Source organism: Opisthorchis viverrini, assembly GCF_000715545.1.
Source record: "Opisthorchis viverrini unplaced genomic scaffold opera_v5_382, whole genome shotgun sequence".
NCBI classification, from domain to species: domain Eukaryota; kingdom Metazoa; phylum Platyhelminthes; class Trematoda; order Opisthorchiida; family Opisthorchiidae; genus Opisthorchis; species Opisthorchis viverrini.
The window spans coordinates 166,511-178,696 of record NW_008752042.1 but is presented as its reverse complement, the minus strand read 5'-3'; the positions used below and the strand labels follow the sequence as shown (position 1 = coordinate 178,696).

Genomic DNA, 12,186 nt, shown 5'->3' with positions numbered 1-12,186 from the left:
AGACCACATCTTTTAAGCCCACCGTGTAACTTTGTCGAAATTAATGCCAGCCCTAGCTGACATTAGGGTTGTTATCTTGGTTTGAATCATCACAATACCCCACGCACCATAGGAATGACACAAAAATCTTGGACTCTCAGATTTTAGTATGACGTCTTACAAGCCTTTCAAACACTTGTTTTGCGAAGCCATTCCCAAGGGACGAATTTGTGTGTTAGTCGCTGCTAGTTGCGGAACATCGCTTTCTTTCCGCAAAACGTCCTTTGCTGATGTCCACATAAGTTATATAAAGTTTGCATACATTTTCAACCTGAAAATTTGGAATCTACATCCAGCCAGAAATCTACTAACTTCATTACTTTTCTTTTATTGTACTTCTAGCTATATTCTCCTGCTGTTTTTACCTGATGCTGTACTGGATATCCTACGAACGTGTTTTTCCAGCTATTTTATACCCAAGTACCGTATAAACATTTACCCTAATCTTAGGTCTAAACTGAACATGGGGCCCCACCCCATTATCTCGCCAATGAAAACTACGCAAAGGACAAAACTGTAAGCAACCGACTTGAGTCAATTTTTTTCTGAGCACCTGCAAGTTTACTCGCGATACACGTAACATTCGGGCTTCCCTTGTTCATTCCACTGCTTCATCTATACTTTCTCAAGCTGTACAGACAACGGCCTGTACATAGACTTCAATTAGTTTGGTGCTCGTCCTACTAACATAATTGATCGATTGATCACCTTTCGGCGCACTAAGGTCGAATACTCTAGCCGTTCCCAGTACTCCGTGTTTTTCTTTCAAGGTTGTTCATCCAACTGAACTTTTTAAGTATCACAACAGGTCTGTTTTTATTCACTTATTTGCTTCCCAGCTGACAGTGACAATCTAAAGGCATCCATCTGCGGTCTACTCTCCTTCTGCCAATATCCATACTTCAGTTCTTTATTCCGCTTTGTGATCGTTCTAATTATAAAAGGCCTTGCAGAGCAAAGTCTCACTTGAGCGAACATACGAGTCTGCTATAACAAATTGAGGCACCCCGGGGGGAATTTCCTCCAACCTAACATGTATATTATACAATAAAATCGCACTCCTAAATTTGAAGAGATCCATGACGGAACCACCAGAATTGAGTGGTTGTTCTGTCTGTTCACCCTGATTTTTGTATTATGCTCCCCTCTTTTTGCCTCTATAGGTTAATCGCTTTGCCAGCTAAAGCGTGCAAGGCAATTTACTTTTTATTCTATTTTTCCATGTTTATTGGTTCCTATTTAGGTATGTTCTGTTCTGCTCCTATTTAATTTTCCTCATTCGTATCTTGGTGAATGCTACCTGGTCCATTTAACTGTCCCGCCTTCAAAATCTTGTAACCAAACTGCAAACTTCTTCAAAAGTATACATACCTCCACTAAATATTCGCTGTTTGTTCCTCAAATCTAATTTTGGATAGCCATTTTTCCCAGCCGGCCGTTTTGGTATTTTTGGTTGTGGAACAATTTTTGTCGACAAGTTCTTCAGTAGTAAGAATGGGCTGATGGCCCGTTATACAAACGAAACTTGGCGGAATCTATTTACCCGTTTGTTTATCCATCCTCTCGCTCAATCTATCAATCGAACAGCCCATTTTCGGCTTGCGAAAGGTTTATTTCTCCACCACAAAAATAGCTCAAAACATCAAATATGAGGAAAAACTATTTAATAAAACACTAATGGGCTAGGACTTCATTCTGGGTGACCATCACGTGCATTCGATCGGTACTGCTGGTCAATTAATTACCATTGTCCATCTCTTTATCACTGTGACCAAACTGGGGCAACTTTCACACGGATTTAACTGAAAGAATCAGCTCTGATCATCCCACATTGTCTTGGTAAACGAACGGCTTAATTACCTGTCCATCAAGAACCCACATTTTCCAGTTTACGAAGCAGCATTAGGACAACCCGTCCAAATATGATCTAGTTTTGCCCAAATTGGAAGAGCGCGTTCCCGTTTTGATTTTCGTTTTTTTTCCGTAATCGTTTACTTAGTAGCGATGAGTGCATTTGTTCACCACACAAAAAAGTAAGAAAGACTACTAAAGATATAAGTGAAAATTAGGACAACCTATTGATCTGGTCAATTAACTTTTCACAGCTGCATGTCACATTAATGATGCTAATTTATTCCATTGGGAGTATATTTAGGTCATGATCAATATTTTCAAAGATTGTTAGCACTCGTAAAATACAGACATAAAAGTGACTCGCCCGTTGAGCAGGCAATAACCAAGCGAATCAGCAAGAGCATTTAAACTGCAAACCCGTCTATGGATAATAACTGTTCGTTTATTTTGTGAGTTGGACGTGGATTGGTTTGCTACTGGCAATAAAAATAGATTGGTTGTGTCCCAGGTAAAAGAAGAGACTCAACTTCGGCTTGAAGAATAGATTAAAACGAGGAAAAGACGTTCGGCTTTCAATAATTTCAATTCATCTTGGACGCCTAAATCGATTTTTCCATGGAGAGCAATTTAAACAAACGGAATAAACAATACGTGGTCATATGCTGTCTACAGAACTAAATTGTGCATGTTTTATTGGGAGCTATAGTTATTTGACTATCTGTTGCATAATCTGGAAACATAACATCCGGAATTATGAACTTTTAATTTTTTAGTAGAGAATTATTCGGCATAACTTTACACGCCGTGGTACCAAATATTCTGCAGAAATTAGCTGAACCTGATATGAATGATTGCCAGACGGTGTATTATTCTCAACCGCATATATATTTAAATCCAGTCGACTCTCTTTATGGCAGTTTACATCATTTCCAGAAAAAATATATGGTGATCGCGCTTTAACTTTGTGGTAAATTCGAAAGACATTCGCGCTACACAGGAGTACTCAAAATTGGATTAAGTCGAATAATAGTGCACCAATACACGTGAAAACCTTATAGACAGATATGATTTTTACACCTTTTGAAAAAATACAGGTGACAACAATGAACATTTTGCGCTACGTCAAATTCTCGGATAACGGAAAGAGAGACGAAGAAAGTCGAAAACATATTCACTTGAGGAATAACGTTCGGTTTGAGCTAGCGTTCCGCTCACTTAATCTCTCAAACAGCGTGAACATCAAAGGAATTAGTCTTCAGTTGAATGCACCCTACAGTGTGCGTGATTTTATCATAGTAAAGACATTTTAAGGAAGACCACCCAAAAATGTAGTGCATCTTTATCTCATGCCAAAACAAGTCAAGTAAGTTGGCACTAACATGCGTCAAAAATACGTTTCACTTTTATGACACCTTTTGATCTTATGACCTTTTGTGCCAGCCGTCAGTCGGGCGCATAAATTATTTTTATTTTCGTGTCAAATTAGTTCAGACCCGTAGATTTTTAGAAAAAATGAACAACCGGTAGATCTTGGATTTCTTTAGTTCCAATGGGACTGCGCTTTTGTGCCTTATTATGCCTTGACGCGGAGACGCAAACGGATATTTCCTTGTTAGTTCTTTGTCTTTCTCATAACTTGTTTGTTTCGTCACCGTTAAAAAAGACGTCATCTGTGCGCATCATCAGTGCACTTATTAGTTTTATTCGAATAGTAATGGGTGTAAGTTCGACAAGCTAGGTGATCCGCTGTTTTCTTGGTAGTCCATATGACCTTACACACATTCACTTCTGTCTACCCACCTCTACTGAGCTTACTTCAGATGAAGGAATACGGATCCGCAAAGAAGATCGTCAGCATCTTCAGTGTGGAAGGTTTTTATGCTTACTATATTTGTCAGTTCAAGCCAAACGGCACAGTGCACAGTGTCACCAAAGAATGAATCACACGGCGCTTTTTGCTATTAAATTTGCCTTTGTATTCCGCGAAAGTCTAAACTTTAAACAGGAGTCTATGGTGTTAGTCTCAAGTGAAGTTTTGGAGACAACTGGAAATTCATAGCAATCGCAGAGTAGGAACACAGAAAAACGATTGCACAGTTTCCGTATTAAATCTAGTAAAACACTTCAAATACCTTACTTTCCAGATTATTTGTTATTGTTTGTATGTTTTCAACACTTGGTTATTGTTGATTATTGTGAAGCAAGTTGCTATACAATTTCTTGGAGTGCCTTGTCGGGCCGCTTTATTTGATTGTACACTGACTGCTTTCAGCTTGTCTGCAAACAAAATTACGGTAGTTACAACGTCGGTGTATCTATGGGACGTACCAGAGTTTGAACTATAGGATTTTCTCGAAAATTAAAGTGATCTTGACATTTAAACAATATACTGTTTTTTCTACCTTGGCAACAAACCGATGTGGGAGGGTCTGGTAGTCTTCCTGCCTCTCATCATCCCACCTGCACTCTCATACTTCCCTAAGAATGTCGTACCGTACAAAAATATCTACTTTCCCAGTAAGTCAGGAAAAACCTAGAGTGATGGTTTCCTTGTGAGGTTCGCAGTCAAGCGGTATACTGATAAATATATAGTGTAACTAACTTCCATATAATGGACGGCGAAAAAAGATTGTGCACCCCCAGAGCGAGGCACTATAAACCCTGAGCGGATGTGATGAGGGACCGGAAACAGAGTACCATGGCTAATAATTTTGAATATCTGAAAATGGTAACTAAAGAAACCTATGTGATGTTACGTGAAAATTCTATAAGTGCTTCTTCAAGCATGACGCTTATGAAGGTTTATTTGTCTGAGCCTAGACGTGGCTGCGTTCTTTGTGAGCAGGACGATTCTGTGACTCAGATTTTGACTAGTGTATTGAACACCGTTGTACGCAGTGAATCATTTAAAAGCTATCACCCCTCACTTCTCATGCAGACTTGTATTCTTTTGAGGGCTTAAGGGTTACGAAAGACTGTTGCAAGAAGCTCATGGAAGCATTTAATATTTGAGATATTGTGAAATGTATTTTGCTCACACGACGGAAAACTGGGTGGAATTGAAAAAATTCGCACTCGTCCTTGCCTTATAAAACTATTTCTTTTTCTCCCTTTTTTTCTCTCAACAAAAGTTTGAATATGGCTGGAACTCAGTCACCTATCAGCCGGCATATTTGTGACTGTGGTAGGCCCATAACTTGAACAGCAAAAATAATTTGAGTTTGCTTACACCCGCATTTATACTTTAAACATCTTCTGATATCCTTTCGTCTTTGCACCTTCCCGCTCCAGATCGGTGAGAATATTCTGGTTGTACATCTCAGTTAGCTAATTATATGTGACTGCGTTCATCTGTGATCATTTGAGTCGGTTTGTATCTATATTATCCTGCTTAATGTCAGTAGTTTACAACAAGGTCGTAGAGTAACGTGCATGACTTCCGCCATCGGTGTACAACTGTTGTTTGAATTGGAAGTCCAGTCCAATCCTATCTACGCTATTTCATTGGTGTTTTCTGCATATTAACCTGCCTGGCACTACTTTATAACTAGTATGGACACAGGTGCTTGAATCTGCCTGGCGATCTTGTGTGATAGCTCCAAAAAAAACGAGTTTGTAGAATTTGATGAGCTCCAACATTTGCGTGGTTCGCAAAAGCGCCACACCGCACGTACACATGTCTAGCTTATCATTCAATATTTTGTGCATTTGGTTTGTCACATGACGAGAATGTCCAGACAGTTGACCCAGTCGATGAATACAGCCAAAAGTGTCAACAGTGCCTAGTTCCAGCCATCGGGAGCATTGTAAATATCGCTCAAAATGCATGTGATAATGAGACTCATTCAGCGGACACATGCTGTTTGGCTGCACACTCCCTGTCACTTTAGATGTCCGGAATACAATTGTCGGCATTATTTGCTGATTGGATAAGCTCAACAGAATAGCGTTGATGGCCTGATAGAGTGGCTGTTCAAATGAAGAGGGCACTATGTTCTTAAGTGTTTAGGAAAATGGGTGATTCACTTTAGTTTTGCTGAAGTGTCAACGCTCTATTGGCTACTAATGAGACTGAGCAACGACACTCCCTCAAATGGAAAGAGAAACTGTAGGAAGTACAGGGGAAAGTATTTTTGTGGAATATGTATAAATTAGACCAAGCTTGATGCGGCAGCTAGGGACATTCCGGTGCCACAGGAAGATCATAGCATTTCATTCCACAAATGTCAATGACTAAATCAAACGGATGAATCAAAAAGCAAATTATTAATGATGTCCAGTTGAAGACTTGTGTACACAATGATAAGATTCTTTGGAAAAAATACTGATATATTTCGCAAGGCTCTGACGCCGCACATGTACTCAAAAGTTTTGTAAAGCAAGGGGAAGTTCTGCAGAATCAGCTTAAATACTTGTTCACTTAAGTTAGAATGAATGGCAAACACAATTTAAATTCCCCATATTTATCCCTTCTTTCTACAGGTTTGCAATCAGTACGACTGTACAATGCGAAATCTGACAATCCACAATATCAGCGGCAACGTCACAGAAATGATTCAACAACCAGTTGCGGTACACATTGTGTTGAAAGTCGCATTCGCCATACAGATGATGATTTTCGTATTTGGTCTGTTCGGCAATGCGCTCACCATTGTCGTTCTCCGTACAAAACGCCTTCGACAGTCGAGCACCACAGTCTATTTGACAGCCCTTGCAGTGGTTGATCTACTTTATATTATATCCAGCATGTTGGTAAACATTTTCAATACCACGGTGTTTTTCCCCAGTAACATAAGAAATCATTCGTCATTGATTTGTCCACTCACGTCGTTCGTTCACTATACTCTGACCTATTTGAGCGTTTGGTTAATGGTCGCCGTAACAGTGGAACGCGCGATTTGGGTTGGTCGGCCTTTTCGGGCAAAGCACATTTGTACACAACGTAATGCGATCATCACCATCCTATCACTCACCATCGGATTGATTGCACTCGATTCACATTTCTTTTTCACCATGACCTACAGCATATCAACAGACAGAGCGGGGGAATTTGAATGTACGCCCAACTATTTTGCCCAAATTGTGTTTCCGTACATTGATATGCTGCTTATTTGTTGTTTGCCCATCATATTCATGACAGGTGCTAATGTCGTCATTGGAATGAGACTGAAAAGAATGCGTGAATTCAACCGCAAACGCAAGGCGCAGAATGCTACTTCAGTGCAGGAATCCAACTGTCCCAGCTTCATACCTTCATTAGCCACACACGAGGATAAAACTCGCAAATCTCCTGCTATCACACCACCGTCAAACAAGTGTACTGTAGATACAAAACGCTACCTGAAAATATACTCCAGAAAAGCCCGATCGGAAATGCGAGATTCAATCAAGGTGAGGGCTTGTGTTGAAAAATCTTCATCCCTCACGAAGATGTTGGTGGCAATTAGTATATTTTTCATCGTGAGTGTTTCTCCTCTAATGGCGTATGATCTTGTCTACTTTGCGTTGGACGTCAACAAGTGGGTTGAAAAAGAGGAGCCCGATCGTGTCTCTCTGGTGTTTGCCATTGAAAAGACCGTCTACACTTTGTGGTACACAAACTTTGCGGTTCACTTTGTGATTTATTGTTTGAATGGCCCACCATTCCGAGCGAAGGCACTTCAATTGTTCCAAACCGTATGTTGCTGTTCGCACCACGATCTTATGCCGAATGTTGCCGAAGGGAAAACGGAATATGCAGAAGCGAACGCGACTCGATTGGTGAGAAATATCGCCACAACGGAATGTACAAATGAGCCGAATAGAACGCACCGACACCAGTTTGACCAGACACCTGAGACTAATGGATGTGGCCCATCAGTTTCTCCTACTTCCCATGATCGGACAGAAGTGAAACCGGCCCAACGGGAAAACATTCGCCGTGTTTCCCATGTGATAAATGAAATTGACCTTGTGGAGCTAACCACGGAACCATGTTCACATCTGTCTCATATTTAATGTTTTTATGTGCCAGCATTCATCCAGTTAAAATATATGTTTTTCGTTTCTTCTTCTTGGTACATGGTTTTGGAACGTTTTTTATCCCGTAGCCAAACCAGTAGCTATGTTCCAGTGGTATGCATCACCTTGCAGCCTTAAAAAGAGTTTGTTTTGTTGGGAAGAAAAGAAAACTTTTATGCCCCCCGTCTTCACTAATGACAGTGCAGTTCATCGTGTGCTTCGAGTAGTCTTATCTGAGTGTAGTACTCAGAAAAGCAGTAAATTGATCGTTTGGAGGAACACAAAACAGCTTCTCTTTTCACAACTCAAAATCTGCGTTTGCTAAAATTTGTCGGAAATTCAACAGAGCCCATACGTTTAAACAAAGTCTGTAAGCAGCTTCTGCTAGTGCGTGCCAATTTTTCCACCAAAGATCTTAACTATGAAGGTATAGCTACAAGGAACCCAAGTTGCCAATCAGAACTAGTTACAGGGCGCTGCCTAGTCTTTTTTTCAAACATCATTTTCTGTAATCCCTCTGCAGCTTTGCGACAGTGTGCAAGAGTTCAAACGACCAAATCTTTATGTTGTGTTTACTTGAATAACCGAAGTTTTAAAAACAAGTTAATCCCGATACTTCATATCCGCCCTGTTAGTGTGGTTTTTATGTGACGTGACAGCATTTGCAGACTTCCTAGCGTGCAGAGTCAAGTTTGTGTGCCTTGGCGAGAGGTGTTAAAGCTTATTTCTCTCTCTCTGCTGACTGAAATTACCATGTGTGCATTTTTTATAGCAGCGATCATTGCACGCAAGCAAAGGGAATCTGCTCTCCTCTTCGTTTTGAATATCGGTGCTGTAGGTTGATCTTCAAAATGAGGAAAATCATCACCAAAGATCTATCTAATACGTCCTGATCCAGCGGACTTTATAAGACAAGTTAATTTCACTTATTTTAATCGCCCGCTAATCAAGACGCTTTTGCATAAAGGAGAGTTATCCACCGGTGAATTTGTGAAATTTGGTAGAAGGCTCGCATAGCGATGTGAAATCAAACTAGACCCTGTCTCTGAGAGACTGATTCAAACGTTTTGGGTAGGTTACCCGACCTGGCTAGCTTTCAACCTATTCTACAATTAGCTGAATGCCGACAGACAGCAAAAATATTCGGTCTGAGTGGCCTTCAACTCCCACACAGGTCCTACGAATGATCAAGGCCATGGAATAATGCAGTAATTGGTTATATTATGCACTGTTTATAGCATTAAAAACATATCGCTGAATCTAAAAAGGACAAGCATATCAAACTATATTGTGACGTGTATTGCTGCACGTCTACGACACTCGACAAATTTGGGCGAAGGATTTGAAATATCCTCAGATCTTTGGCTAAGGAGGTGTCCGAATTTTACGTAAAATCGGTAGAAACCAGAGAATTTGCCATCAGTCGATCACGAAAAAGTAGGAAGTTTGAACGTTCTTTCATGGGGTAAAAGGCAGTCCACTCAAACAATTCATCCAGTATTGTTAGATAAGTTGGCCCAACTTTATGTTATGCAGACCTGTTACCGCCTGTCGAGAATAGTTCTGTTCTTACCTAATTCGAACTGGCGGAAACCTAGGGAGGAACCACACCCTGAACTTCGCTGAGAACACCGAACGAAATAGCGTTGAGCCGATATCAGTGGCGTGCCTGCTATCAGTTTCTATCTGGACTGTCCGTGGCGTGTGCAAAACCTGGGATGTGTTGCCTAATTGGATTTTTCCGTTTGAGTGGAGAATTGTGCCTACAAATATAACTTTTTCGTCATAAACAATACGAGTGAGTTTACAGGCCACTGACAAGAACGGCATAAGAGCAGCAGGAGATGACCCATGGGATCACGATCTGGCTAGAGCACTGCCATTCAACATTACAAACGATACTGCAGTCAGGCATGTAAAATTTCTCCTTTTAAAATGTAGACGCTCATGAATTGTGAATTTGGGTGTCACAAAAACCCACGAAATACACTATATGAGTCAAGCGATGTTGGCCTAGATTTTAGTCCTGTAAGCCGTTTCATGGACTAAGTTAAAAGTGGAATTATATGACCAAACCAATGGTGTCGATTGCATCTGCCTCTCTTAGTTAGCTGGAGATTGTATATTAGCTTCAGTGGGGGATACCACTCCACTCATAATTGAACTCGGATGCATGTTGTTCGATTGCACCTTAGAGAAGATCGTTGTCCTATTGTTCCTACAAAGCCTGCGAAGCGAGCCAGTGCTTCGGAGGCAAAACAAATTGACGTTGGGAATCAAAACTAGAGGTTAATTATTCAGTTCAAACATTCACCTCGCGTGTAGCCTGGATCCTGTCGTATGTAAATGGCACATGCGTATCGATAGTTGCCAGGGGAAAAAAGTAATAAGCAACAAAACTTGACCGGAATCAGGTTACGTTAAGGACAGACAAGCATTTTGGCGTGAAACATCTCTTGCTTAGGCATACACGGAAATGCAATGGGAACAACTTTCACTGGGACATCACAGAGACAACAGAATCACAAAATCACACAACATGCACTTCTGACAGACTATAGGTAAACGAAAGCTGGCGAAGCACGATAGGATTTGGATAAGAGTGGACACATGAATGCGTTATGCATTAAGTGAGAATAAAAGCGTAAGAGCTACTTGCGGGGAATATGCGTAAATGTAATTTAATTTTTGCACGAAATGCAGTACGGTTCATCTGCGCACCCTACCACGGTGAAAAGGAATGGAAACTGCGAATTAACATTTCCAAATGCCTGAACAAACGGTACTGCGTAAACTACCAGTGACAGCTGAGATTAGGAGAGGATGAATATCAGTTCTCTAATTCTGTTGTGCATTATATTGTGCATTATATTAGAATCAAATGTAGAAGGGTGAAGCATAGTGTAGTACAGCATAACGCAAGCAAAATCACAAGTTTGGTGAGCCTCACTCGTGTGTGATCAATTTACAACGACTTCATTTTATTTTCCAACAAATATGGACAGTTTGGGTAACATAAGAAAGGTGATGACACAACCAATATATTTGTATCTCCCCTGATAAGATGTAGTAGTTGTTTCTTTTCATCAAATCTACATCTTTTTGTAGGTGAGCCCTGACTGCACCGAAATCGTTAGATAAATCGTCGTAAGCATATAAAATTGGTTCATTGTGTAAAGTATATGTGTCATGATTCTGTGCCTGGTTTCCTATTGTTCCTGTTCATCAGCATTTCACGTTTCACTTCTCACGAATAAGCTGCAAAATGCGGGCCGGCAAACCCTTGTTAAGTTCCTCGAGCTCAAAGAACTCCACCGGGAATGACCGATACCTTTTTAGACGGGATAGACCAGCATCACAAACGAAACTGAGTAGTAAGCCAAAATTAATTGCTCGAAGTATGATTAACTTTACGCTAAAATCGTGGAGCCTTGACAGACCTTTCGCAGAAAAGGTGACGCATTCTGGTAGCTTAGCTGAGTGCCGCCAGAAATCGAAAGCTATGAGTTGCGAAGTCCTCAGATTTGTTAATAGTATACGGTACTACACGTACAAAATATGTATATGAATGGGAAGTAAACCTCAATTTATAGAGCTTTCCGTCTAGCTGGTGGACGAAGTTGTGCGAATCGAAGAAAGCCCGCAGAGAACGCGAATCAATCTGAATTCACGACAAACGTGTGCGCGAGGCAAGTGGACAAAGATGCGCGTGAAAATTTCGTCAAAATTAGTTTGACATTTCAAGGGTCAAAAGTTCATGAGAGATTGTGGGTGAATATCGAGTCGACCAGGTATATGCAGAAAACAGTGAGCTTGAGCAAAGGAAGGGCTTGACCGAGGAGAAGGTGCGCATTTAATTATAAACGACGCACTCTGTCTATTTCTGCGACCTTTGGAATGTGCGCTCCAGCTTCTGATCGTTAGTGGTTGACAGAAAGCAAGTATCCTAATTATGAACGCGTTTTGGCGGAACTCTCCACTAATCATGCAATTAGCTTGAAATGATCTGTCCTGACCTGTAACGGCCTTTCATTCTGTCACATTTGTCCGAGATTTCATTCACTTGGTGACTGCACACAGGGATTTCAACCAGCAAAACCAGAAATCCACAACCGGTTGACTGTGGGTGAACATCTCCCGTGGACTAAATTTTTCACGTTTGCCTTGGTGTGAAGCAGGGCACTTCTACCGTTTTTTCCGATCATCTGCCCATCCCGGAAACAAACGTATGGCGTTAACGTGGTTCCTCACTGGCGATCAATAGGATGAAAATGATGCCGTTTTAGAGCTAAT

General features: G+C 40.9%; 1 protein-coding gene across 1 annotated transcript; it reads left to right on the top strand.

Annotated features, from left to right (window-relative positions):
• Positions 1-6,444: 6,444 nt before the first annotated feature.
• T265_10583 (hypothetical protein) lies at positions 6,445-7,890 on the top strand (the record flags this gene model as incomplete). Its single annotated transcript, XM_009176999.1, has 1 exon — positions 6,445-7,890. One exon carries the CDS (start codon positions 6,445-6,447, stop codon positions 7,888-7,890), a length of 1,446 nt encoding a protein of 481 aa, XP_009175263.1.
• Positions 7,891-12,186: the final 4,296 nt, after the last annotated feature.